This window comes from Curcuma longa, chromosome 11 (genome assembly GCF_044706935.1).
Source record: "Curcuma longa cultivar G26 ecotype Majalengka, Jawa Barat chromosome 11, ITB_CL_G26_1.1, whole genome shotgun sequence".
Lineage (NCBI taxonomy): Eukaryota > Viridiplantae > Streptophyta > Magnoliopsida > Zingiberales > Zingiberaceae > Curcuma > Curcuma longa.
The window spans coordinates 16,198,051-16,225,928 of NC_133871.1; the positions used below are offsets into that span (position 1 = coordinate 16,198,051).

The 27,878-nt window shown below is 39.2% G+C and overlaps 7 protein-coding genes across 8 annotated transcripts; 5 read left to right on the forward strand and 2 right to left on the reverse strand.

The window, feature by feature from the left end:
* The first annotated feature begins 226 nt into the window (after positions 1–226).
* On the forward strand, positions 227–2,228 carry LOC141837936 (uncharacterized). 2 transcript variants are annotated; one of them, XM_074725303.1, is made up of 6 exons: positions 227–430; positions 709–870; positions 937–1,014; positions 1,161–1,226; positions 1,383–1,448; positions 1,539–2,228. In XM_074725303.1, the coding sequence occupies exons 1-6, from the start codon at positions 227–229 to the stop codon at positions 2,226–2,228; spliced, it is 1,266 nt and encodes a 421-aa protein (XP_074581404.1). The 2 variants fall into 2 exon arrangements, 1 of the variants encoding a protein (XP_074581404.1); XR_012602601.1 differs by lacking the exons at positions 227–430; positions 709–870; positions 937–1,014; positions 1,383–1,448 and having other exon boundaries at positions 1,180–1,226; positions 1,539–1,643.
* Positions 2,229–3,195: 967 nt separating this feature from the next.
* On the forward strand, positions 3,196–6,370 carry LOC141839395 (small ribosomal subunit protein uS11y-like). The gene is made up of 6 exons (XM_074727134.1): positions 3,196–3,246; positions 3,434–3,556; positions 3,650–3,695; positions 4,752–4,837; positions 4,928–5,057; positions 6,085–6,370. The coding sequence occupies exons 1-6, from the start codon at positions 3,244–3,246 to the stop codon at positions 6,150–6,152; spliced, it is 456 nt and encodes a 151-aa protein (XP_074583235.1). The 5' UTR covers positions 3,196–3,243; the 3' UTR covers positions 6,153–6,370.
* A 583-nt stretch (positions 6,371–6,953) lies between these two features.
* Positions 6,954–8,199, forward strand: LOC141842327 (uncharacterized protein At3g28850-like). The gene has a single exon (XM_074730536.1). It carries the CDS (start codon positions 6,976–6,978, stop codon positions 8,197–8,199), a length of 1,224 nt encoding a protein of 407 aa, XP_074586637.1. The 5' UTR covers positions 6,954–6,975.
* A 1,242-nt stretch (positions 8,200–9,441) lies between these two features.
* Positions 9,442–10,673, reverse strand: LOC141842198 (putative clathrin assembly protein At1g33340). Its single transcript, XM_074730423.1, has one exon. It carries the CDS (start codon positions 10,571–10,573, stop codon positions 9,488–9,490), a length of 1,086 nt encoding a protein of 361 aa, XP_074586524.1. The 5' UTR covers positions 10,574–10,673; the 3' UTR covers positions 9,442–9,487.
* A 2,845-nt stretch (positions 10,674–13,518) lies between these two features.
* LOC141838031 (la-related protein 6B-like) lies at positions 13,519–20,507 on the forward strand. The gene is made up of 10 exons (XM_074725416.1): positions 13,519–13,963; positions 16,187–16,268; positions 17,658–17,752; positions 17,855–17,926; positions 18,003–18,082; positions 18,154–18,250; positions 18,731–18,778; positions 18,862–18,930; positions 19,574–19,714; positions 19,916–20,507. The coding sequence occupies exons 1-10, from the start codon at positions 13,529–13,531 to the stop codon at positions 20,180–20,182; spliced, it is 1,386 nt and encodes a 461-aa protein (XP_074581517.1). The 5' UTR covers positions 13,519–13,528; the 3' UTR covers positions 20,183–20,507.
* Positions 20,508–21,256: 749 nt separating this feature from the next.
* On the forward strand, positions 21,257–22,851 carry LOC141838033 (2-alkenal reductase (NADP(+)-dependent)-like). Its single transcript, XM_074725419.1, has 5 exons — positions 21,257–21,505; positions 21,630–21,807; positions 22,015–22,181; positions 22,288–22,370; positions 22,473–22,851. The coding sequence occupies exons 1-5, from the start codon at positions 21,269–21,271 to the stop codon at positions 22,849–22,851; spliced, it is 1,044 nt and encodes a 347-aa protein (XP_074581520.1). The 5' UTR covers positions 21,257–21,268.
* Positions 22,852–23,290: 439 nt separating this feature from the next.
* Positions 23,291–23,916, reverse strand: LOC141837219 (uncharacterized). The gene is made up of 2 exons (XM_074724662.1): positions 23,888–23,916; positions 23,291–23,786 (listed from the first exon to the last, which is right to left on the reverse strand). Exons 1-2 carry the CDS (start codon positions 23,914–23,916, stop codon positions 23,291–23,293), a joined length of 525 nt encoding a protein of 174 aa, XP_074580763.1.
* Between the last annotated feature and the right edge of the window lie 3,962 nt (positions 23,917–27,878).

Consider the following 27,878-nt stretch of genomic DNA (forward strand, 5'->3'; position numbering starts at 1 on the left):
CTAACACGCGGCGACCTGAAACTGACCCACGCCGCACCCTGGAAGGGGCGACCCCCTTCCCGATTCACCACGTAAGACGAGCGCGATGGCCCCACCACGTGGCCGTCATCGCCTGGCGCCGCGACTTTAGTCGGTGCCCATTTTGCGCCCTTCGACTCTTCGCCTAAGTTTGGATCAGTTTTAAGCCAAAACTGAAACACGGTGGACGCGCGCGAGTCGATCTTCCATGGCCTCGCCACCTCCACCATCGCCTACTCCGCCGCCATGCGAGATGGTGGAGATGGAGCTCGCCGCGGCACAAACCCTGGCTCACCTCGCCGCTGCAGCTGCGACAGAGAGCGGTGGCGAAGGCAGCAACTCAAGGAAGCGGATCAAGAGCGAGTCGCCTCCTAGGGCTCAACCACGCAGCGTCCACTTCCGGGACCAGGAGGTGAGAGCCCTGCTATTCTCGACACCCCTTATTCCATCTCATGGAGCTTACCTCCACGAGCACTAGTGGCTCGTTCAGATTGAAAGAACCCATGCGAGGCAACAGTGTATGCAATCTGTTGCCCGCGAGTTTAGAATTTCATCTAGACTTAGAACAGTAGCAACTTTATAAATCAAATATTTAATTGCGCCACTGACTGGTTTTCTCAAAAAATATTGACGAGTCTTTCAACAAATTCTAATTTATTATTCCAGTGAGCATGTATACCTTTGCTATAGGTTACGAGTTCAGCTCCTGGCTGTAGCAGAGATTACATTGCTGATAGGGTAGAAGAACTGATAGACATCAATCAAAATTTTGAAATGATCAAATCGAGTGTGAAGATCCCAAGTAGTCCCTCTTCTTCACGCAGTACCAGACTAAAGCAAAATTTGACTGAGGTTTGTAAGTTTATTCACACTGATGTTTGGAGTCTTCAGTGAGTACTAATATGTCAGTGCCTACAGGCTGAAAAGGAAGAAAGGAGATTGCGTAGAATCTTAGCTAATAGAGAGTCAGCCAGGCAGACCATTCGTCGGCGTCAGGTGAAAAACTAAGTTTTTTCCTTTGTATCTGTCGCAGTCGATTCTTGTGTGCCAATTAGAAAAGTCAGATGATTTTCCCGCGATGATGTATTCTTATATGCCAACCTTTTCCAAATGTGATTACTTTTGCTTGATGAAAATTGTAGGCTCTGCGAGAAGAATTAACTAAAAAAGTGGTTGATTTGTCGATGGAAAATGAGAATATGAAATTGGTAAGTAACATCATTATCATCTCATAATGCTTACTCATTATATATGTTAGTTTAGAGTTGTTTTCACTACCCTATTCCTTTCATCTGCCATATCAATGAGGTATTTGACATATGTATAAACTTCCTTCTAAATTTTTGAATTATCATTGATCGTAGGAAAAAGATTTGGCTATGAAAGAGTACCTTTCCCTTAAAGATGCAAATGAAAAATTAAAAGAACTGGTTTGGAATGTCTTCTTTAGAGTTAATAATTTACTTTATGCTAATCAATTTGTATTTGAGATGAAACATATCTTTTTTCTTCTTCCATAGATTGCCAGGGCTATGAGGTTTGAGGATGAGAAAAATCCTGATGTGGCAACATCTAAGTCAGAATCTTCGACGCCATTTATCACCTATGAGAAACCACCTGCCTTATCGGTCATGTATCCTCCTCGGCCTTTCATCCCTCAAGACACAATTGCTTTTGAACAAGGTGGTTCTAGCTACATAAGTGGATCAATGCAAATCCATTACATGCCTCGTTCTTGGTATGACCCCTTTCCTCATGAAGTTTCTGGATCAACAATGTATTCTGAATCAACCCAAAACAAAGATGTGGAACAAATTGGCAGCAAGCTTGAATTAAAGCAACCTGGCAACGAACTGGATGTGATGGAAAGACTCTCTTTCCAAAGAGATCACCGGAAGGAACATCCCTTTCTTGCAACTGTCGGAGCCCAAAAGGATCCTGCAACTATTGTAGCTGCTAAAGACGTATCAGGAAGTAACAGAGATGGAGTGGTCCTTGGGCCTTCTCCTGAAAGACCTACCTCATGCCCACAGGAAATTTCTTTGTGCCATGATAAAGACATACCTGAAGAATGGCAGGGTTATTGTACATGGCCTCCTGATAAAGTATCAAGTTCGACGATGGCAACAACCAAAGCTGCAGCGGAGGCGAGAAAGTGGAGGAGAGAAATAACTAAGTTAAAACAATTACATGGAAGGCACACAGGATGAACAGCTAAAAACCCCAAATTAGTATTCATGTATCTGTATTTATCTTCCCTCTTAGGCCATTAGTTTTAAGGTATACAGTTGGTGCTAGGTTTACTAGTAGGGATATCATTAGGATATTGGTTCGTGTTTATCACTCTTGTTAAATGGAACTATGGTTTCCAAAACACAAACAATTGGCTAGATATGAATAGTAGAAGTATGTGTTTTACACACAACCCTTGTAATACATCAAATTATTAGCATGTATCAGTCAGATCAATACAACAACTGACGATATTGCCATGTTTATGTATTCACTTAAAAGTTTTAAATTTTGATAGGAAATATGGTTGTTGTTAGTCTCCTTTACATTCTTCTATATGTATTGATAAACATCGTGTGTAACAGCCATCTTTTTATTTTGCTGCGAAGAAATATATATATAAGTTTCAGTGGAGATTCTAGAGTATATACTATGTTTTTTCTTTATTATTATATGTCATCGACAACTGCTATAAATGTCTATTATTTCAAAGATTCTAAGGAAATCTCTGAGTGAAGTATCTGTCACCATTAAGATACTCATTTTTGTCGTATTCAAGTTAAGATCCTAGTAAAATTACATTATAGTCCTCAAAGTTTCTAAATTAATCCACAAAGTCCGATATAGTTTCACAGATACAGAAAACTTATAATGTATTCTTCTAAATTTTCAAATTTTATATCGCGCAGTATCAATTATCTTTAAAATATAATATCTTTTTCAATTATTATTTAATCTTAAAGTCATGATGTTGTAGTAAATTTAAAATTATACAAGGTTTTATAAGTTAACCCAAAATTAAAAATATTAATACAAGGGCGATTCATCAAGCCCAATTAATGCAGTCCTAGTTAGCCCACAACAAAGCCCACTATAGGGGTTTAGTTGTAACGGAGAGCACTATAAATTGGCGGGGCTGCTAGGGTTTGGGCCTTCTTGCTGAATCGAGGGGTACTGACGCCGTTTTGTTGCTCTCTAGGTCTCGCTTCAACCATGGTAAAGATTGGGAATTATCTCCCCATCTATCATCCTTTTCTCCGAACAATACAACTTGTATTTGCTACAAGATTTTTTTTTTAAAAAAAATCTCTGTAGAAATCGAGATCGTGCTATTAGAGTGCCTTCCATTGTTTGTATCTATGATTCTTATCTTAGGGATTGAGTCTGTTTTATGAACCCGCAGTCTGGAAGAAAGAAGATCAGGGAGCCCAAAGAGGAAAATGTGACGCTTGGTCCGACTGTACGAGAAGGCGAGCAAGTTTTTGGCGTCGCCCATATATTTGCGTCATTTAATGACACTTTCATCGTGAGTCTCAATCACTTGTTTCTGAACAATCAGATTTTGAAGTCCACATTATTTCTTATTGATTACTAACAAAGCTCATTTTTGATTCCGCAGCATGTGACTGATTTGTCTGGAAGGGAAACACTTGTCAGGATTACAGGTTTTCTTTACCTCAATACCATCATCCTTCTATTGTGAGCAGGCGGGGTGGTGTTTTATTGTCCTGTAGAGTTTGTTTATGAGCATAACTATTCCATGATTTGAGATATTAGCGAATTACTTTTCTATTAATCTACACTTGTGCACCTGCAATCTCACTTTGTTTACACTTAAAACATATTAGCCTAGATTTATTGTTTAGTGTTACTCAATGTCATTCTAAAGTACCTGATAAGAAGCTGATTTTCAGTTTATTTTGAAGTTACTTTAGTTTTATCCTCTAATTTATGAAGGCGATAATGTATAGATATGCTGTATATCCTAGTTGTATAATGGTTAATGTTAGAGCCTGAATATTATTTGTATTTTTTAATATGTTTCTGATTGTAAGTGTAAACTAATATTTAGATTCTTTGTTGTTGATAATTCTTAACAATTGTCTTGAGTTATATTGTTTTGTTAGTACTATTAAATGATAAATAATATTCTGAAGAATGACTCCATCTGCACCCACAATTGATATGCTATCCTTTTTGATACCAAGTGCATTTTATGGGTTGGATAAAGATATTAATAGGATCCGAATTAGTATGATGTGTACTTGATGTGTAGATGCAATGGTATGTAAGATAGAAAATGATGGTGTTGATAGTAATACTAGACATTATCATGGTTTAAAGTGTTGATATGATAGCAATTTTCATTATGTCTAATATATTAACTGTGCTTTGTCCTTTCTCTCTAGATTTTCTCATATAAGATGGGGAAGTTTGTCTTTGTACATGATCTTAAATTGACTCTTATGGGTGCATATCCTTTCAATGTTAGATTATAACAGCCATTTTTTTTGTTGTAACTCTTGGTTCAATAGTGGTTTATTTTGTTACAGTGATATATGATGACCATAGCAGATGCGCATAATCTATGTGGATTAGCAATTGTAAAAACAAAACAATTTTTTTTATTTGACCATTTAAGTTTATAATCGTCTCTTATCTTTATGTTTATATAGTTTTTTTTTATGGAACAGTTTGATATTGACATTTCCTTTATGCAGGTGGTATGAAGGTTAAGGCTGACCGGGATGAGTCATCTCCATATGCTGCCATGCTTGCAGCCCAGGATGTTGCACAGAGATGCAAGGTCTTCCATTTAGCAGTTTTATATATCAATAATAATGTTTTACTTCCACTTTTTCCTTGATTTATTTTGGTTCCTCTCTTGTTTCTGTAGGAACTTGGGATTACTGCTTTGCATATTAAATTACGTGCTACTGGTGGTAATAAGACCAAAACACCTGGTCCTGGTGCTCAGTCTGCTCTCAGAGCTCTTGCTCGTGCTGGGATGAAAATTGGTCGGATTGGTGAGTTGATTATTTGTTTTGTAGACTTTATCCGATTTCATGTTGGTGAAGAACACAAAATTTGAACCTCATTTGTCATTTGATGATACATTATCTGTTGTTGGACTTATCTGCATAACTCTTAGCTAGAAGTATCCAACTTATGTAAGATTTTAAGGGAGACATGTGGTTTTTTGAATGTTTCATGAAGGGCTTGTTGAATTTAATATGTTTATATGCAAGTTGAGAAATTCAAGAAGTTTATTACTATAATATAGTAGCATTTGGGAATGGTACAGTTAAATCAGGGTCTTTAGGTGCTGGTTTTGAGGATTCAGACTTGCTTTATGTTCATTTTGTGATTTTTTTATGCCCTCCCCTTCCTGCCCCTCATTTTGTGCTATATGTGTTGCAACCTTCTCGTGCCTCGTCTCCTCACTTTCCTCTTCATCACGGCCAGTCTCCTCCAGTCACCTTGTTGTTACAAAATTTTCATCTCCTCACATTATTGTACCTCTGATGCTGGCTTGTCTTTCACATTGAAGGAAGTCATTGTAACTTTTTGTCTTCTTTTTTTTTTGTTGTGCTGTTACTTTTCTTCTCTTCCCTGGATGTAATCTCCATCTGAGGATGAGCAGTCTGGCTTATTTACCTGGTTTTTAATATCTGTGTGTGTGTTGTACCATTGATGTTGACTCAATAATAGGAGGGAGGAACGATGTCTCTGAGTATCAGAGGTTCTTAGCATGGCTAATTGTCTAACATTGATCTATGATGTTTTAATTGAACATTTTCTAACTGTTTCCTTTATTTTTTTTTCTCTTTGCTATATTTCTATGGTTTCTTCCCATATATGTGTATGGAACATAATGTCCTTTGCCTTCATATCTAATTGTTACAAGAACTTATTCTGTTATTGAGGCCTTGTGCACATTTATTTTTTCATAGGGAAGCTATTGTGGTTTTCGCAATTATTTTATTCATTTATCATAGATGCATGCTAAACCAAATTTTTAAGGGAGATGACATTATTGGTTGCACATTGCAGAGGATGTAACTCCAATTCCTACTGATAGCACGCGCAGAAAGGGAGGAAGAAGGGGGAGGAGGCTGTAGTGTGTCACCTTATCTGCATCAAACTTTTTCATTAGCATTTTGGAGATCGAGGTCTTTTGTTAGCACTTTGGAGATTGATTTCGGATGTCCTACAATAGTTTTGTCGTTTCTTATTGATAATATGTGGAGCCTTCACTATTGACTCAATTCTTGTTCTTGTACACTGTTTGGACATCTTTTTTACTATTTAATGAGCATCTCAACTACTTTGATCTTGATTCCTTGATGCTATGCTTGCTGGTTCAATCTGTATGACTGGTGATATTTGACAAACAGTCTCGTACGTCTACGATTCTTTGCTCTTTAATAATTGCTTTCATCAAGCTTCTATGTACATAACTCCAGCGAATCAGGTTTGTCATTTTATTTGTTTGTTTAGTATATTTAAATTTGAAATTTTGCCACCTTCATTGTGGCATTTTCGTCCTTTCCCAGCTGAAGAACCCGATACCGGTGTGATTTGAATTCATAGATTGTGCTACAGTGCAAAAAGCGATCTCGATGCGGTTGTCGATATAAAGTCGCCGGTAAATTTCAAATTGCATTATTTTAACTGATTCAAATAGTAAGGGCAACGCGTCTCGTACGCACCGCATTGTCCCACCTATCAGCGGGGCCCAAACATTTAAAACCCTCAACGAATGGTTGTGGCTATGGGTACGATATTGAGCGTTTATTTTGATGAACGCGAGGGCGCCATTCCCGAACCGGTTTCATTTCAAACGCATGATCTTTGTGCTTTTGGTTTGGGTTCTAGACTTCTAGTCATTACGAGGGAGGAGGGAGGAGGAAGGAGGAGGATCGGAGCAAGTGGCGGAATCTGATGGGTTGCTTCTCCTCCAAATTGCTTGCCGCCGTCGACCTTGGCGAGGACCTCTTATTCGTTGACGTCGATAATCCGGACGCCGGAGGCGTCTGTCCTAACCATTTCGTCTCACTCACCTCTACCACCTACGGCGCCCTCAAACTTGACTATGCTGATGAGAAACCTACCGTCGACTCCGAAGCTCTGTCGGAGTGGAGCGTCAGCGAAGGGGAGGCCAGGGCGCCAGATTTCTGTCCGCAATCTGACGAGAAGGAGGAGGATCGTCCTTCGGAGGTCATCGACGCACAGGAACTCATGGGGGACCTCGCCTCCGAAACCCCTGGCAGGTCTCCGGCGCAGAGGAAGAAACCTCCGAAACCCTCACCGCCGATGCACCGTTCTCCGGAAGTTAGAGCTTCCACGTCGCCCTCTAAGCCGAGGAAGTGGCCCATCGGAAAGGAGAACGCCTCATTGCGGTCGGAGCCCAAAAGGTCGCATTTCGAAGCGCACCGTATCGCTGATCCATTCCGTTCCCTGGACAACACGCCGTGGACCAGCTTTGTTTCGGCGATGTCGAGGAAACGTACCCCCAATAGCGAAAAGTGCAAAAGATCCGACAGGGGTTCCGATAACTCACGGTCGAGGAGGAGCTTGAGCCCCCTGTTCGATCCCGAACTCGTGGCTATGTTCGAGCTGGAGCACTGCGAGGAGAGGAAGAAGATTACTACGAGGACAGTGCACGGTAAGGCCTTGGAAACTGCAACTTTGCTTCAGTCCTACGAGCCCAAGTGCCCCGGGGGAGGTGAGAACGCAGTGATCCTCTACACCACCACGCTCAGGGGCATCAGAAAGACCTTTGAGAACTGCAACTCGGTCAGATCGCTGGTCGAGTCATACGGCGTCCGCGTCGTGGAGAGGGACATCTCCATGGACTCCGGGTACAGGGAGGAGCTGAGGCTGCTAATGGGAAAGAAGGATGTCAAGGTCCCCTTGGTCTTCGTAAAGGGCCGGTGCATCGGCGGCTTCGAAGAGATAGCTAGATTGGAGGACGAAGCAAAATTGGAGCTTTTGCTGGAGGGCTTGCCGAGCGCGGTCAAGTGGTGCGACGGCTGCGGCGGGCTGCGCTTTGTCATGTGCATGGACTGCAATGGCAGCTGCAAGGTGTTGGATTCGAAGAAGAACAAGGTGAAGTGTGGCGAATGCAACGAGAATGGCTTGATCCACTGCCCCATATGCTGTTGACGACAGATTTTTCTTTTGAGGTGCGTCGTTTAGTTGTTGATCTTAATGCAATTCCAAGGAAAGTAATGACCTTCTTTTTAAATTTTAAGAAGACAATCCGATCCTTGACCGAATCTCCTCAGATTCAATTGGATTTTAATTCTCCATTCAGCAAGTTGCTTTCCGTCAATTTTGAAAACACTCAGCCGGGACCAAAGTCCAGGCCACAAAGAGCAACTTGCTCTTCCTGTCGCGCATATGCTGCGCCAAAGTCAACATGCCAAACCGCGTCCGTCACTTTCCTGGAAAGTTATGCTGCGGGCCGAGCAAATTCCACCCGCTGGCATGTAAATAAAAGTCAAACAATGAAAGATCATATTCTCTATTGCCACATCCTTGAAGATCAGAATGCATAATCTTGATATTCTCCATTTGTTTCCCACCACGCCCTTGAATACGATATGATGGTGTTTGTCAACTGAACTTTAGGTTCTTCGGAAAACTTAGTCCACTTTTTCTACCATTTTTGCATTGTTGTTGGAGTAGCATCTTCAATGCCTAAATCAAATCAAGAGTCTTGGGACCAATTGCTTTTGGATATGCTTAAGACCTTCGACTCCGTAGGGGATAGGTTTCTCTTCGTCAATGGCGTTCTCTCCTTGATAATACCCAAGACCTAGAGTAACAGAAAAAAAAAACACTACGGATCATCAGGCACTTTATTTGATATAAATAACAATTGAGATGAACATACTCATCTCAAAATCCTTTTTTTTTCTCTCAAAAAACATTTATTATAAATAAAAATTAATTGACTCAGTTTTGGTTTACTGTAAATAAGGATATTTTATGGTTTACGAGCAATTTCTTTATTAATGCAATCTGTAGTTAAGAGCCATATTTAATGCTTTTTAGTGCTTAATTTAAGACATAGCATATTATATATTTTAAAAAATAATTTGATAATGTATAAGATTAATAAAACTCTTTAAACAAAAGTAAATTATATATTGTAATGAACTATATATAGTGCTTAATCATATATTTCACCTTTTTAATAAACTATAATTTACCCAAATCTTTTTTTTCTTCCTCATTTTACTTTTTGGGAACGTAATCTTGGTTTGGCCTAGATCATAATTTATATTCACAATAAAAAAATCATTATGGCAAAAATTAAACTGATTCCAGATGAGAAATTGCAGCTAGCAGCCTGTGGACACACACAGGAAGGAAGAAAGAAAACTGAGAATCATGCAATTTCTTGACTTGGAATTAGACAACACTACCGAATGCGAAATCTGTGCAATCACATCGTCCCCAAGCTCGAAGCTCGAAGCTTGAGAGCCTCCTCCAGTCCTCCTCCTCCTTCTTCATCGAACTGCACCCACACCATGCTTATCGTCGTCTCCAACTTCTTCCAAAACGGGGCGCAGGAGTCCTCCTTGTCTCGGCTGCTTCCTCTGTTCCATCCTCCTCTCGACAACGTTGGAGCTCGACTCCTCTGCTCCAACGAGGCCACCTCCGCCACCGTGATGATCCGAACGTACGGGTAGTCCAAGTTGCTCTTCCCAATCAAGTCGACCGCGCTCCTCTTGCAGCTCTCGTAGAAATCATGGAGGCTCAGCGTTTGCGCGCACGCCTTGCGCATGATCGCCACCGTCGAGCTCCTCGATGGCTCGTCAAGCTCCGGGTAGGCGGCGATCACCGCTTCCACCTCGTCGGAGAAGCTCTCGTACACCTTGATGCTCTCCCTCACCACAATGTTTAACGCCGACTGCATGGCTGGGCTCGCTGCCGACGTGTTCTCCGGCAGGCAATCCATGGCCAGGTCGAGAAAAGTTTGACACTTGCGCAGGTTGTATAAGGCCCACTCTGACGCCGCCGCCGCCGCCGAAGGTAGCTTCGCTGGTCGCAGCCCGCCTGCTTGAGTTATCGCCCACCCGAGCCTCTCCTCGAGGAACGCCGCGTAGCCGAGGAGGAACCCATTTCTCTCCGCCGCGCACCGAGCGGCGGTGAGGTCCACCCTGAGCTCGCCGCAAGCCCACATCCCGCGCAGGTCCTGCTCGAAGTGCCGGTCGCCGCCGCGGAGCAGACGGTGGAGCAGCAGCAGCGCCTTGAGCGCCGCTGCGTCGTCGTTCCCCCGGCCGGCGGCCTCTAGGCGCGCGGAGAGCCTCCGGGAGAGGAAATTGATGGACCCAGGTGCGTTGGAGACGAGGAAGAGGATCTCGTGCACCCGCTCCTCGCCGGCGTCGTGCTTGCTGCCTTTGGTGCACCGGGCTACAGCGGCCTCGATCTCGGCGAGCACGCTTCGGTCGCCGGCCATGGCGCGAGGCCCGATAGCTTGGTCGACGAACGAGCTCAACGCAGCCAAAAGCTTGCGCGTCACCTTCATATCTACCACTAAAATAACTAGTAGCAATGCATGCTGAGATGCTGCTCGCGAGGATTAACCTGGATGAAGAACCACCTCTGGGCTATTGGCGGAGAAAGATAACAAAAGTTTCCACTTTGAGATCTTTGTAAATTATATTCCCAAGTCAACTCTTGGTGGGGAGAATCCAGTTCTTGGGGAATTAGGTTCTCATGCATCAATTTCTTCCTCCATTGGCATGCTCTTTTCGTTTCTGAGCTGGATTCCCACAAACATATCTCAGAAAGAGAATTTGGGAGGGGAATGAAGGAGAGAAAAAAATATTCTTTGGGTTTGGTTGTTTACTCTCCCACTTGGTTCAGTAATATTCCCCTATATAATTATCCTCATATCTGTTGACTCTGCACTATTTAGCAGATACGGAGAGTAGATTGAGAACGACACTTGAAAAAACATCATATTAACATGTGCAGATCAAATCCCTTAGAATTTGTTTGATAAGTGGGTTTTTATGTTAGATGAAATTGCGAGCTTCTTCTGGGGGAAGAGAACGACTGATATGGATGTTCAGAGCTTATCTATATTCTATCTGATTTGCATGAATTACTAGAGAAAATAGCTGAAAGAGAAAAAAAAAGGAAAAAGAAAACAACTGAAGCATATCAATATTGACTGTTGAAGTGCACTCTCTAAAACATGTTTATGCATCAAGATAGCATTTTTTTTCCTTCAATTTATCTCTATTTACCAGTATTTTCTTTTCCATTTTTGGAAAATCAGATCGACACATTTCATTTTATTCTTCCAAGAAGTCTATATTCATAAGGGAATTTATCTACTTAACAAATTACTTCTCATTAAGAAGAACTCTGCTGAATACATATATATGACAATTAGTATAATTAAGAAAGGTAAATGATTTATGTATTGTTAATTATAAGATATTGTATACTAAGTATATCATACACTATATTAAATAGACAATATAATACAAACGCTTGTGGTTTTGAATCATTAAAGCACCAATCTCGTGCAGAAAGGGAGCATAAGTTATTAATTAGATGTATATGTGATATGTATAAGGTGTCTCCTTCAGAGATTTTATGCATCCGTTCAAACGTTAAAATGAAAAATCATTCGAGATATTTGTTGAAGTTTCTGGTCATATGCTCAAACAAAATCTATTTTCCCATTTGTCAATCCTACAAACTATGAGACCATATCAGCATTAGCCTTTTGATTTGAAAACATGCATATTCGATACCATTTGTTAAGATCGAAATAGCTTTGAAATCACTTTTTAGATTAACATCCTCTATCATCATTTTTTGGTATCGACACTATCAAAGAAGCATTATCATGAGCAATCTCGATAAGTCAGATGCTCAAATCCACTCTCTATTCATCCTTTAATTAAGACTAGATATCAATGCGTCCGGAATGTTGAATCACCTCTTCCTCGAAGCCAACCGATCACAACATCTTCATGTCCCATAAAATTACTCAAACACACCACACAAGCACAATCTCACAGTAAAAAAAAAAGCAGAATGGTATAATCCAAGTTTATCTTATTTGACAATGAAATTTTGAATGATGGACAAGTCCATTGCCCGCATCTTCTTATGAACTCAATTTTGAACGATGGGCACCTTTAGGGATTTCGTACTGAAGGTTGGCTCTTATGTTGTTTTGATAAGGTTGTTGCATGTGGGCCGGGTGTGGAAAGGAACAGGGAATGGAGGACGAATGGCAGATGGCTAGGGGAGAAGAACCTCCACCATCCCAACTCGAATGGGAGCTCCACGTACGTTCAAAAGACGCCTCCAGCCAGTGCAGTGTATCTGCACCCACCGATTAATTCATTGAGAGAGAAAATTAAATCCCAGGTCGCGCCGATCACAATATGCAGAAGATCAGGCATTGGCAACAACGTAACTGATCTGCAGCTCCACCTGGTCATCCACCCTATGAGCCTCAGCTCAGAGCTGCTGCTGCTGCTGCTGCTGCTGCGACTATTTCATGATATATCATGAAATCCCTGTTGTTGCTGCTCTTGTTCGCTGCGTTCTTGTTGGTGCTCCCACTTGTTCTGCCGCCATTGCCGCCCCCTCCCTCTATGCTGCTGCTCCTTCCCGTCGGGCTTCTGGTTTTGCTCTTGCTCTTGGCTTTTGTGCCTTCCGACGTGCAGCATGTTGCACCATGGTGTAAAATCCTCCCTTGTAGATAAGCTTTGAATGGAACATGCATGCTTATTTATTTTGGAAATTTGGGTATAATTTTCACATATCCAAAAGCAGCAAAGGAATGTTTCAATCATCATTTTCATTTTATGATAACTGAAATTGCTTCCAGCCCTTTCAATTTGAACGGTGTTAATAGCTCTATAGAACATCCACAATATTCGAGTGCCTATATATCTTGTCATACCTTATACTACATGCTTAATTACTTTGTTTCTGATTCATGAGACAAATGAATCCATCTAAACTCTCCAATTCCATTATTTTACTTTGTAAACTTTGTTTTTAATTAACACAGGTGTTAAAAACCTACTACAATTATGTACACTAATAACATTTTCATACTAATATTTATTTTAAAACGCTTATGACTTTTTTGATGCCACTAATCACGTCCTAGTTGAACATTTGAAAATAGATGAAAGATAAATAATAAATAAATTAACTTTATTATTACTTACTATTACCTGATCACGTGCGGATTACCTCTGATTAGAGCCGAGAACATTTTCTGTTCCAAGTTCGGAATTCGATTCGGATGCAATAGAAAACTGCCACGTGGGCGTATTTTTTACTTGTACGGAGGTTGTATGACAGCCAGAAAATCCAAACGGTAAGCCCTTAGTAAGGCCTTAAGGAAGACGGGTGTCAGTCAATCTGACACGGTTCCAAGCAGCTATATAAGTACTGGACTCATTGAAGCCCAAGTGGACTTGGAAGGGTGTCTAGATCGATGGCCGAAGAAATCCTGGAGCAAACCCTAGGAACCCCCGAGGCCCGCGCCATCTCCTCCGTCCCCGGCGGCGGCGACGATGGATCTCCGACGGAGTCCGGTGATTCGTCCCTCTCGCGGTCCCTCTCCTCCAGCCGCCTCAACGCACAGGCAGCAGAGTTCGTCCCCCGCTCCACGCAGCTCCCCTCTCCTTCCTCAGTGCCGATTCGCCATGGGCATGCTCCTGCGGCGCACCCTGTGATGCACGTATTCCACCAGGCGCCTCCCAGCCCAACTTATTTTACTCCCAGCTCGAGTTCGTTCGAGTACTACGGAGCTGCGCAGCCAGGTGGATTTAAGGATCATGAGGGTGCACATACAAGCGCTGACTCTGAACGAACCCCTCAGGAGAGGGACGGAATTTCGGAGGAAGTTATCCAAAAGATCACGAAGCAGGTCTGGTTGACTCTGCCTCAAGCACTCATGAGTTCCTATGTTTGATTTCCTTATCGATATTGGGTTCATGTATGATGTACTAGAATTGACATTTCTCGAAACATACATGGTGTTTCATTGGTTTTGTCAGTAAATTTAGGAGACAACCCTTTTGAACTGCTTGAGTGTTACTAATACTATGACACGTATTGTTTGATAACACAACATCTAGTAGAATTATCAATTATTACTGGCTTGATAACACCACTGTACTTGACATATTCCAATTATTTAGCTCTCATATGAAGTTTAGTCATTTACATAGGACTAGTTTACTTGGAGAAAATGGAGTTGAGAAACTATAGATGATAGAAAGATAATTTACTTTTTTAGCAGTAAATACCTAAGGTTTTGATCATTGGTATTTTCTTTCCTCACCAGTTCTCCTAGGAAATAGACCCTTAGGGTTCATTTTCTTGGATGAAAAAATTGTGTAGAACATCATTTATCGACATTTTTTTTGGCCTCCCCTTCATCTTCCATCCGAAGTGGACCATAATGTATTATGATTAGAAACAAGCAAGGGCAGAAGAGGTGAGAAAAATAGGAAAGGAAGAAAACCAATGTAGAGAAAACAGAAGTAAGAAATATTAATAGAACATTGAACCCTTTATTTCTTGTTTCTATCAAATAAAAGTGGAGCAAAGAGATAGGATCTAGAAATATGTACCTTGCATTGCCATTATATCCACTATTGGCAGTATGAAGGAGAAAAGGTTGTTTGTCCATTACAGCCACTTCTCCAATTTTGGATGAAATGGAAGAAACTATACCCTTCGTGCATCAGAATTTTGGTCATACAATAGAAAACGAACTTTCTATGTTCTTCTTGCTCAGCTGTTACAGGCTGACCTACCAGGTTGTCACAGTCTCAATTTCTGCGTTTCTATCTCCTTTGTTTTAGAATCTTAATATAAACAAATATTTCTTACTTTTTAACTGTTAAACATATCCCTCCTGGGGTTTGTAATACCACACAATATTATCTTTCTTATTCATTTATTTGATTTCAGATCATTATCATCTTATTTGCCTCGTTCCTATTTCAGTCTGGCAACTTTTTCCTTTTCTGTCTGTGTTTGTCTTATTTGCTCTCCTTAGTACTCATCTCTTTATACAAGCAGAATGCTAAAACTGGAAAGAAGACATATGTAGCTACGTAGTTTTCTCTGTTCAGCAATTTTTCTCCAATTTTAGATGAAACGGGTGAAAATATACCTTCTTTTAATCATTTTGGGTGAAGGAGATAAGATTAGTTCTCTGCATTCTGGCAACTTTTCTACAGTTTTGCATGAAGTAGAAGAAACTATACACCTATCCTTCCATGTCATGATTCTAAGCCAAACAATGGAAAACAAACTTTATTGTCTGCTTGCTCAACTCTAACCACCGGGTTGTGACAGTTACAATTTCAATATTTTTATGTCCTTTGATTTACAATCTTAATATGGACATGTATTTCCAACTTTTGAACTGTAAACTTATTCCTCCTAGTGTTCCTATTATCATGTACAGAGTATTCTATTTTTTATCTAGTTATTTGATTTCAGATCACTACTGTGTTATTTTCTTCTTTTCCTTTTCAAACTAGCTACTATTTCTTTCTTTCTGTGTTTGTGTCTTATTTTTCTCTTGACTGCATTTCTTTTTTTAAATAAGAATGGGATTTGGGAAAAGTGGCTTTCAGTAGGGTTTAATAAATGCTCAAAATGGTTGACTGTAGAACATATAAATATACAGTATTATGTTTCTTTACATGTTAGTACCTTGCCATTACCATTTAATATGAAGTTTGATTTTAGCTAAGATGGCCATCTTATTTGTTAAGTTTCCAATTTGGATCTAACATTCTGCTTTTGTGCTTAAATCTCTTTATGATGTAAGAAGTTGAAGTTCCCTTGCTGATGAATTGTGGTCATCATCTTTTTTGTTCATTCTGCACCATAATCCATACTTTTTCATTCTTCCAGTTACTATTCTGTTCGGCTTCCACTAAGTTTATCATCATTTATGTCCTAAATCTTTGTTGAACTAAGAATATCCATGTACTCTACATCAAGTTTTTTGAACCTCCATTTTATTGTGTCAAAATACTCACTTTTTATTAGCTGTATGCATTTCATCGTATAATTATTTGTGATGTAATCCGTCTCTTCTTGAAATGAATATTTTTGTCATGGACAGGTTGAGTATTATTTCAGTGATGCAAACCTTGCTACAACTGAACATTTGATGAGGTTTATCAGTAAAGATCCTGATGGATTCGGTAAAAAAAATCTGAACATTTATTTTGTTCTTTTCTTGTTGGCTTTTATTGAGATGTAATTAACTTTGTGGCTTCTTTTTGCAAGGAATGCCTTTCTTATAGATTTTTTGTTTTAAAGGATGACCTAAAACTACTGGGCACAACCCAACTCAATTGTTGTGTTGGTCAACTGAGCTTGGTACCTTAGTTGCAGTAACATGTTTTTTTTCCTTGATTAATTATCATAAATAAAATAATCACTACGCTACACTTAAATTATACAATATCAGAAAAAGGTCCAAACTTTCATTTAACTGTCTGATCAAGATTGTATGATATTGGTATCAAATTTTCAATATGTATTGACACACAATACAACTCTAGGTAAGATGCCTCAATATAGTTTTGTTCCAACTTCACCTCTCTAATCTTCTTATACTTAACCAATTTATCTGCAAAAATAGAAAATATATTAATTTCATAGTCAATTGAGTTAATATTAGTAAACATTGGTAAAGTTTTACTTTTTCTCTATGCTGTTCTTATTTAGATTATTAGATGCATATAGTTTATAATCATTGTTATGTTTAAAGTCTTGAATCAAGCCAAAATATCTTTAGTTGAGTATCCTTTTTAAAAAGGATCTGAATTAGATTAATGACTTGAATTTAGCTCTACATGGTTTAAGATGAGCTCCATGAGTTAATTTCTTTGCAAGGAACACATGCTTTAGATAAGAGCAATAATGATGTTTTCTCGGTAGAGATCAGTAATGCTGCCAGACAGTTTATGTTTTTTTATATTTAAAAAATGAGTGAAATATTTTGATAGTATAGTGTAGACAATGGTACAAAGTGTCAAGCCATGCTGATCAAGATGGGTGGAATATGCCACTTTGCCCACTGACTGGCTCAACACCAAATTCAACATAGGGGTGGATGGAGACAGAGAGGGAGAGGAGAGGAGAGACTGAGGGAGAGAAGGGAGGAGAGGGGAGAAGGAGAAGAGTACTATCAAAGGGAGGGGCAGCGGCAGGTAGGCGGCCGATGTTGTGGGTTGTGGGAGAGGAATCAGGGAAAAGTCCATGGAGAGAGAAAGGCAATTGGAATTAAATAATTTTAACCTTTTAAAAATACCAGTAAACTAATTGAATACAATTAATCACATTATCTTATGTATAAACTTGGTTCAACTGTAAGCATACGATCTATATATCAACATGACATTGATGCATTTAACTCTGCTGAGCTATTTAGCTGAAAAAATGAAACTTCTGTTCTTATCCACTTGACTGGTTATGCAAACAACATGGATATTCTGAATAGTATAGTTTTCAAACATCTATGTTTGAGGAATTAAGTAAGTTCTGAATAGAGATTACTTGATCATGTGATTGTTTACTATCTGCAGTGCCAATATCAGTTGTAGCAGCATTTAAGAAGATTAAATCCTTGGTTCCCAACAACTCACAGCTTGCTATGGCACTCCGAACATCATCAAAACTGGTAAGTTTATCTGATAAGCTACTTATTGCTCACTGATTTTATATTAGACATATCAAAGCTCTCTTTATTGGCTTTAGTCGTTATATTTGAGTCAAATTACAGGTTGTAAGTGATGATGGGAAGAGAGTTAGGCGTCAACAGCCATTTACAGAGTCGGACTTGGAAATGTTGCAGGTGAATTTAATTTTCTATGGGCATTTTTCTGCTTAAGGTATTATTCTTTTCACTTTTATCTTTTTTATTCCCCTAGTCTCGCATTGTTGTGGCTGAAAACTTGCCAGAGGACCATTGTTACCAGAATCTTATGAAGATATTCTCATCTGTTGGCTGGTAAATCATCTTGTTATTTTTTTAATACTGTATGAATATGCTATTTAAATAACGTGATATATGTTATCTAGTGTGAAGACAATACGTACATGTTATCCACAAACTGCCAATGGAACAGCTGCTGCAAATAATAAACCAACACGACTGGAAATGCTCTTTGGCAACAGAGTATGCATTTTCATCTTTTTGTTGTACAGTTGCTAGGTTGCATTGTTAAATAAACATGAACATTTATGTTGTAGATGCCCTCCCTGAAAAGTCTTTTCATTTTATCTGCCAACTACTAATACCGTTGATTTAGCGGATTGAAGATATGATAGTTTACAACCCTAAGGAAATGAGGCCACATATTTGCCAGTATTATTTTGACTATGGGGAGCATTTTGACTGTGAGGTCCCCAAGGAATGATGACACGATAGCATTGTTAATGGCTTAGGAGCAACAAGATTTGAGTTTTGAAACTACAGGGAGCATTTTGACTATCATAAAACTCCAGGGACATGTTACAGCAAACCTATTCAAGGAAACTTCATTATGTTTGTCATGAAGTGTATTGTTTTTGACTTGTAGTCCCATGCAAAATTCTCTCATTCAACTCATGTATGTTGTCTGTAATCTTCTGATCATGTTCTCATTTTTTTTGGCAGTTGCATGCATTTGTGGAGTATGAGTCTATTGAAGATGCTGAAAAAGCAGTATGCTTGATAATCCAACTGCCTTTTAAACATTTTGCATTTTTTATGACATAATCAGGTGACCAATTATTTTTGTCATGCAGGTTGCTGAACTCAACGATGAGAAGAATTGGAGAAATGGACTCAGAGTTAAATTGTTTCCTAAATTCTTGGTAATCATTGCCATCAATCGTGTTGCTTTCACTTTCACCACAAATTTCCTTGCATTCTCCCTTTTATTTATTCATTTTATTTATTTCACCTTTTATTGTAATTCAAAATGTTCTCTTGATGTACAATTGTCATTCTCCACTTCCATATCAAGGGCTAGCTTTAGGTGACATGGAGATTCCAAGCTGTCTTGCAAATTGTTATTGCAACTGTTATGATAATTTAGGTTTTCTATGAAAATATAGTTATGACTTGTTATGATCATTTAGGCTTATCTTGCACTACTATCCTGCACTCCTCTGCTGAAAACTATCTCAGCATTTCTATTCCTGAGTTGTATTTCATCCATGCACACGATCCAAACTCATGGACACAAGAGGTCCTCATACAGGTTCCCTACTAGGTTACAAAAGGAAGTAAATAAATTTAGTTTTTTTCTTGTAAATTTTCTTATTTATTGACTCAGGAAGTCTCGGTGCCGGTGGTATAGAATTTCTTTGTTATTTGCTGTTTGCTTATTTTATCAAGCAGTTTACTATCGATGTGGATGATTTTTTTTTCTTTTGTGCAACTGTAGTTTATGCTTAGTCAATGCATGGATTGATTTTCTTGTATAAATGTTCGCAACTGCTATTTTCGAATTAGACAAAACATGGGCCAGCTCGAGGAAGAAGAGGACAGGAAGGTGATTTCAACGGAGAAGAGGATGTCTCAACATCAAACCAATCAAATGAAAGGCTGGTTGGTGATGCCTATCACTCATCTGAAGTGTCACATGACCATGAAGTAAGCACATGCTTGTTCCTATGAATTTTCTGAGCATTCTTTTGGTTTTGGTCAATATTGTTTGCAAAGTTCAGTTGACCTTTTAATATATCTTCTCTAATAAACATGAAGCAACTTTACTAGATATCAGACATTTTGTAGCTGTTCAAATATGATATTCTAGGGTCTATTTTCCTAACTCTGGTTAAATATGTTGGACAGAATGATGAGAATTTCAATGAAAAAGATGGAGCACTAAGACGAGGGAGGGGTCGGGGCCGTGGAGGGAGACGAGGGCGCAGCCAACATCTCAACAATAATCGTGGGGGAGGCCATCTGGTTGGCACCCCGCCATCTAGTCATTCTATCCATTCTGATCGCGAACAACTTGTTGGTAACAAGCAACCTCCTGGCCCTCGGATGCCAGATGGTACCAAGGGATTCACACTGGGCCGAGGGAAACCAGCAACCTCTACTAGTACGGTCTAGAGGCATTTTACTAGTGTTCCTGCTTTCTGTTTCTTTTTTTTTTCTTTGCATGGTAAAAGATTCGTGTCAGCCAATCCACTACTCACAGTGCCACTGTTGGTTTTGGTGCCAATACATCCATCATGCGCGTTGGACTTTAATTTTTGGGGTTGAGCCTGAGTTGCTGGAGTATTTGTTATGGGTCCTTGCTTTTGATGGTCGTATCTCCAAAGGGAAAAAAAGAAAAGTAAATAGTATGTTGGTCCTGTACTCGAAACAAATCACTATATTGGAACTGCTGTTGAACATAATATATGGTAAATAAGGCAAAAATATTATCAGATTATTTTAGAGTTCAAGTTTATATATATATATATATATATATATTGTCTACTTTGCAACTTGTGTGAATAGGCGCAGCCTTTTTGGAAACTGACTTTAACAATAACTTCAATTTTAGGGTATATCCAGTATTCACAGTTTCACCGATTTGGTGTTACTCTTGTAGCTCACACCAGCATATTGCTTTACCTTCAAAGTATCCAGTCAACTGCGATTTGGTGTCTGTGCCATGTCGATCAGTGGGTCGAATAATATGTTTTGCCGGTGTTGTCTAGTATAATACGATGTGGCTGGAATTTCTTATTAGTATATCACTTCTAATGTTTGATTTATCAACATCAATTTGAGTGGAATTTACATTTAGTTCGAGTTTAAGCTACATCTCGCTCACTAACATCAATTTGAGCCGCACCGTGCGATCATTTATTTAATAAAAATTGCTGAGAGTTAGGCAAATTGCGACGCTTAGTCATTTAATAAATAAACGACTGACGTTTGGGCAGACGTGTGTGGCTGCTAATTTGAAGGAAGGATCACTATCCAGTGGTAACAGAGACGGGGCTGCAACCCAGCAGTCAAGGTAGTGACGCTTGAGCATACGAATTCATGTGCTACAGTCGAATGCATGTGCTACAGTCTACAGAGGACCATTACCAATCAACTGCGCTTCCTATGTGTATATATATAGCACTCACATCACCGAAACCTATCACCTACAGCAGTGAATTCAGCGAGAACATTAAGCTCGGGAGAGAAGTAAGTGCAATGGCAGTGGAGGTGGTGAACAAAAAGGTGCTGTTGAGGCGATACATAGAGCCAGGGGAGGCGCCGACAGAAGGCCACATGGAGCTTGTGACGACGGAAACTATCATTCTGAAGGTCCCTGAAGCATCGTCCTCGGCGGTGCTCGTCAAGAACCTCTACCTCTCCTGCGACCCATACGGCCGCGCGATCATGTCCAGGCCCCAAAGGGGCAGCAATCACCTTAGCACTCCTGGCTTGGTATGCCATTATCATTATTGACTAGTTCCAACTCTCTTTGCTTTAGACAGCTTCAACTCTAACCATCCGGAATTTTATTAGCAATTATCTATGTTTATCCCTGGTCTTTCTTCATCCTTTGCAGCCTGTGCCTGGTTATGGCGTGGCTAAAGTCGTTGATTCTACACATCCGGAATTTAAAGCAGGAGACTACGTGTGGGGGTTAACTTGTTGGGAAGAGTACAGTCTCATTACACCAAAGGAGACCCTTTTCAAGATCAACTACACTGATGTTCCTCTCTCTTACTACACTGGCCTTCTTGGTGAGTTGCTAAGTCTCAATGGCCTGAACTTGATTCAGCCCATTGAGGGCGTGGAAGCCCAGGCGGGCATGATGGTCAGACCCATTTGACTAATTGCGCTATATACTGAATTTGGTTTCAGCCAACTCAAGTTGGAGCTTTATGATCTAATCAAAACGTCAGTATTTAGAAAGGATGAACAGGATGCCTGACTATTGTGGTGTGCAGGTTTGGCAGGCCTCACAGCCTACGTAGGGTTCCATGAGATAAGCTCTCCCAAGGAAGGGGAACATGTGTTCGTTTCAGCTGCGTCAGGTGCTGTTGGGCAGCTCGTGGGGCAATTTGCCAAGCTTTTGGGCTGCTATGTCGTTGGAAGTGCAGGTTCCGATGAAAAGGTTTTAATTTTTTGACAGCACTAACTTCCAAGCATTTCTCATTTCTGAAGAAAAAGAATTTAACTGTTTTCTCTGAAAATCATTCGACATCACCCTTGCACTTCAGGTCAATTTCCTAAAGGACAAGTTTGGCTTTGACGAGGCATTCAACTATAAGAAAGAATCTGATCTGGATGCTGCGTTGAAAAGGTTAATCTCGAACATATATACTGAATTTGAGTAGACAACAACTCTCAGTGATTAGAGAAATTAAGCATACTCTGAAGCCTCCTCCAAAAATTTTGTTGTCAGGTACTTTCCAGAGGGCATCGACATATACTTCGACAATGTGGGCGGAGCAATGCTCGACGCTGCTCTTGGCAACATGAAACTTCGAGGCCGAGTGACCGTGTGCGGATTGATTTCGCAATACAACCTAGAAACGGTACAAGGCATGCGCAACTTCACCTTGGTCATTCCCAAGTGTATTCGCTTGCAGGGTTTCAATGTACTTCAATACCAACACATGTACCGGGAGTTTGAGGAGAAGGTCGTGAAGTACGTGAAAGAGGGAACCATCAAGTACTTGGAAGACGTAGCGGAGGGTCTCGAAGCAGCACCTGCATCATTTGTGGGCCTTTTCGAGGGTCAAAACATTGGCAAAAAGCTGGTGGTTGTTGCACGCGAGTGACAGTGATCGATCGTATGAGTAATCTTCCTGCATGCATGCTTTTGTTATCAGTGATATTCGAAACATTCGTCGATGCGATGGTTTCAGTATTTTAGCTACGGCTTGTTTATTATATGATCTTAGGTGTGGACCTTGAATAAAAATTGCCATCGAGTTACCTCCAAATGGCAAAGTATATTACACGCAAAGTGCAGTCTCTAACCAAGCAGAGTCCTAGTCCTCATCAATTCAAGTATTTTGTTTGAAGCACTCAAATCTCACAGCGTCACACATCTTTTTCTTTTCTTAAATAATTAAGCAAGATATGAAGTATGAGGAGGAGAAACAAATGAAAGATAGATTCATGCTCAAGAACATGACCATAGAGACCACCAAATTAATCGCAGGCCAAGAAGAATGTTTCCAGTTTCATAGATTAGTACTTCCGCGAAAAACAAATTTAAAATAATAAATCTTCTCCAGCCATTACCATTCTACAGAGAGGACTAGGCCCAAGCTTCTTCCTCCTCATGGCGTTCCTCTTCCTCATAAATTCCATCTGGTTCCTTCTCTTCAGCTGCATCATTGCTTCCTCCTCCACCACAAACCTCCTCATCAATGTATCATCTGTCAGCGACTTGCCCCTGAAAACTCTCCTCATTTCCACTGAATTCGTCGTGCTGATAACCCGAGGCAACGGTGGTGCAAAGGCTTTCGACGATGGATAGCTGAAGCTCCTTCTCGGGGGCACATCGGTGCGAAACACCTCATTGTAGGATGAGATCGGAGCGCAAAAACACACTCGAGTGAAGGAAGTCGCAACCTTCAAAGAGGAGCATTTCCTCAACTTTGGCTTGCCGGTGTTTGCTGAACCCGTTCTTGGTTCTACTGCTGGAGACTTTCCCGCACTCTTCCATAGAATCACAACCTCCATCAACCTTTGGTACCATGGCTTTCTGGAAAGATTGATCGAGTAAAACGTAAAATTATTAAGAAAGTATATATTACATTGATTGACAAACAAAAAGAATTACAAGTTACTTAGGACCTTTCTTGCCTTGTCTGTGGATTCTTTTGATCTTGCATTAAGAGGGAAGGAATGCTCGACAGAGATGGAGGGGAGGGTGATGGAGCTCATCTGTGGATTCAAGTCGCAAGGATTGAGCTGTTCAGTACTGTTAAGAGTTTCTGAGCACCAAATGCTCCTTTTCCTTTGCTTTCTTTTGTTTATTGTGCGACACTTTTGCTTTGGCATCATTCCATAGAATGAGAGGTTAACCAACAATTGGAAATATGAAATCAAAGAGGAAAAGTTTTTGTCTCTCTTTTCCTAGAAACCATGAGGACCTTCAAAGATTAAAGAACTAATTTATCTACTTGGTGCTATGCAGCAATTCAGATGTGGGTCTTGCATGCTTAGGTGTTGTTGGTGTAACTACAAACACTTTTTATAAGTTAATCCTATTCTAATTCCTTTTTGTAAAATATACTTAGGATGATGATCTGTAGGTTGTAACTAATACAGATCAACAAGGGAAGACAAGATATAGAGAAATATTTTGCCATCCATAAAGGAGAATGAAAGAAGAACAAGTGGAAATATTTTGTTAAAAAAAAATCAAAGATAGCATGGTCAGCTTGCTCATGGTCTTAATCTTCGAAAAAAAATATTGATTCTTTCACCCTACAGAATGACAAGAGAGAGAGGAAACTCATGGACTAAGCATAGATGAGTAAAGCATTGACAAGTTGATAAAGAATTGGATCATGAGTCATAATTATGAGGTGAAGCCTAAGAAGGGCTAAAAGCAATTAGAGTCAGTAGGGATAGAGAAGACATGATCATTAGGGGGGTTGTTTTCTTCATGGTGCAAGTGATTGTGCTCATTGCATGGATTCCAGAAGCATGATTGAAATGAAGGCAGCTAGTAGATCTCTGATTTAGATTAGGTGGCAAAAGAATATGACAGAGGAGCAACTGCAACTTTTTATGAGCCAGGATGCAGCTTGTACTCGGCAATTATTGATGAAGGAAAATCTAGTTTTTGAAGTCTGATGTTTCATGATTATTCTCAGATTGATGATGAACAAAACCTTTACAGAGAGGTGAATGCATCAGGTTGGATTAGTGGCCTAAAGATGTGAGATCTGATCTCAACAGATGACCAACTCTCAGATCTTTTTTTTTTTGGAAGAAATCGAACGAATCATGATATCATTCATTTGTCTGGGTGTTTTAGATGATTAAAATGTTGTTTAATTTCCTCCTTTTCACCTGATTTGAGCAGAAATAAAATGAAGGAATTGATTGGAATAAGTTCCTTCTTCTCTCTGCATTCTTCCAAGTATGCAACAGAATTTTTTTCTTTTCCTTTATTTTTCTCTCCTATTTCCATCTACGAAAACACAATATTACCTTCTCTTGCCAACTAAGAGTTTACACAAAAATATCGAAAAAATCAAGAATTAAGTCAACAATTTATGCACCAATTAACTCATCTATAAGGTTGTTGAAAATACTTAGATACATGAATATTCTATATATAGGACGTCTTCATGAAATGATGAATCTTATTAATAACATCCAATTTTTATGCCATTTAATTAGTAGTCTTATTGACAATCATATTTGTGAGTCTTTTTTGTTTTTATATTATCTTCTGTCACTATTGCACATACATAGTGATTTTTCTTTCTATTCGCTAACTAGAGTGCATTATAAGTATAGTTAGTATCAAAAGAATTGACTTCTTCATTGGACACAGAATTACTTGTCTCACTATTAAAGGGAAATTTAGTTTACCCCAAAATTCATATAACAACTAATAAATGTGCAAGCTAAATAGATCAAAATATAAAGCAAACCAACATTAGCATAAACTAATGACTGTAAAATGACCATGATGAAAGAACTTAAGCTTGGACCATTGTCGAGGAGGGTAGCAGTAACTTGCAAGGAGAGTAACATGCACAGATCAGATACTGAAATTAGAGATTCTTCACATCTTATACTGTATAGAATACTTTGGGACAACATTAGAGGGAATAATGTGTTGTAGACAATGTGTAAAGTCAAAAAACTCCTTGGGATGGCAAACTTTTGTTACTCTACTAATGACTTTGGTGTATTGGTCCCTTAAAAAAAAGGCATAGGTTAAGAGGATGAAGAGGTGTGAAGATAATGGATATAAAATCAAGAACCAACTTTGTTGCTGAGAATGGCTGTTCTCATGCAACATGCATGTAATTAACAATACTCATGATCGAAGAAATCCATCAAATAGTGAAGCCCTAAAGAAGATGAAGATACTCTTTAAGACATATGAGTGAAGGTCTTTCTTTCATAGTATATTTCTACCATGGCAACCTCTTCCTCTTTTGCTCTACATCAATTTAAAGTCTCAGGCACTCATATTTAAAAAAAATTGATAAGGAATGGAATAAGAAAATGTATTTGTTAGTTTTGGATTGTAAAATAGAATGCATGCTCACTTTTCATTTTTATATTTGGTTTTATGAACATCAAAAGTAAAGGCAACTCATAAGGAATTTCTACAATGCTCATTTAAAAATGGAACGACTTTAAAAAACTAAAGAGGGACAGAAAATTCATAATTTTAAAAAATATTCAAATTTATTTTAGGTCCATTAGAATGCTTCTAAAACTGAGGGCAGATGGTGTTTATAACTTCAGAAACACTTCATTTGTGGAGTCATGTTCTCTGCGAGATTACCAGTGTACGTGCAAACATATGTTTCTACATCAGATTCATTCGGCAGTAACAGAGCATACACGTATGAGAACTGTATAAATAATTATCACAAAGAAGAAAAAACATCTTTGCACTCATATAAGAACTGTATAAATATTTTTGCTCCAAAAAGAAAGTTTTAGGATAAAACTAAACAATATAATTAATGTATCAGTCTTCTTTTTAAATAGATCACTAAATTTTTTCAATGGTTAAATTTTACTTGCATGATCAGTCAAGTTCTCCATCGATTCATCTCTCTTTGCATGTGGTAGGAAATGATAACCTACGTTCAATCATTCAATAAAGTGACTCTGCAACAAAATCATCTTTGCTTTTGCAGAGATTGCATAACTTTCGAGAGCTACCAGCCATCATATGTACTACAGGTTTATCATCACCAGTGTTCTAAAAAACTCACCTAGCTTTTCCCCTTTCTTTGAGCAGAACTGGAACAGCGCCTAGCTTTTTGCTACAGTAGGAAGGCAATTTCTCCAGCATGATCTTTAGTTTTTGCTCGACAAACTTCTAATGATTGGAAAAGTGTTGGCCTTGTCATTTTGTGAAACCTCATCGGTGGAATAACTAAGGAGCAAGATACTTGTTTGGGCGTTTGCTTGTTTAGTCTTTTAGTTATTGCCCCTAATGGCTTGCTTGTTGCTTTCTGTTCATCTTTTTCTCAGCTTCATGCATCTACTTCCAAATTGTTTAAAATTCCATTTCTCTGAAAATAATTAATGTGGTGTTTCTTTGGGTTTTGACTCCGTTATGATCTTCTAATTCTTCCTCTAATGGCTGGTCTGTTTGCATGCATTTGTCTGTGGTTCACCAACTTGAGAACGGAGTGGAAATTAGGGACAAAAAAGGGGGTAAATTGTGACTTTAGGACAAAATGAATTTTTTCTCTTAAATATAAAACGACCATCACAACTTGATTAAAGAAGCACAATGATAGGCAAATCCAAAAAATAATAATAATAATTAAAAGGATCGATATCAAGGAAAAATGGATAACACGTAGACTATATATATAATATAACACAGCATTTTAATTATATGGAGACAAATGGCAAAGATTTGATAGTGCGATGCAGCAATTAATTATTTCTAAGGATGTTTTTTATTAGACGACTGAAGTTGACATTGGATTGGCATCATGCATACTCGATGACCTTCATCAGAGTTCAAATTACCAACTACACTACTATATTAAAGCACCTTACGTATACGAAATAATAATGTAATATAATAAGCTTCATATTCTCAATGTAATTTTACGTATAGTCTGGATAAAAA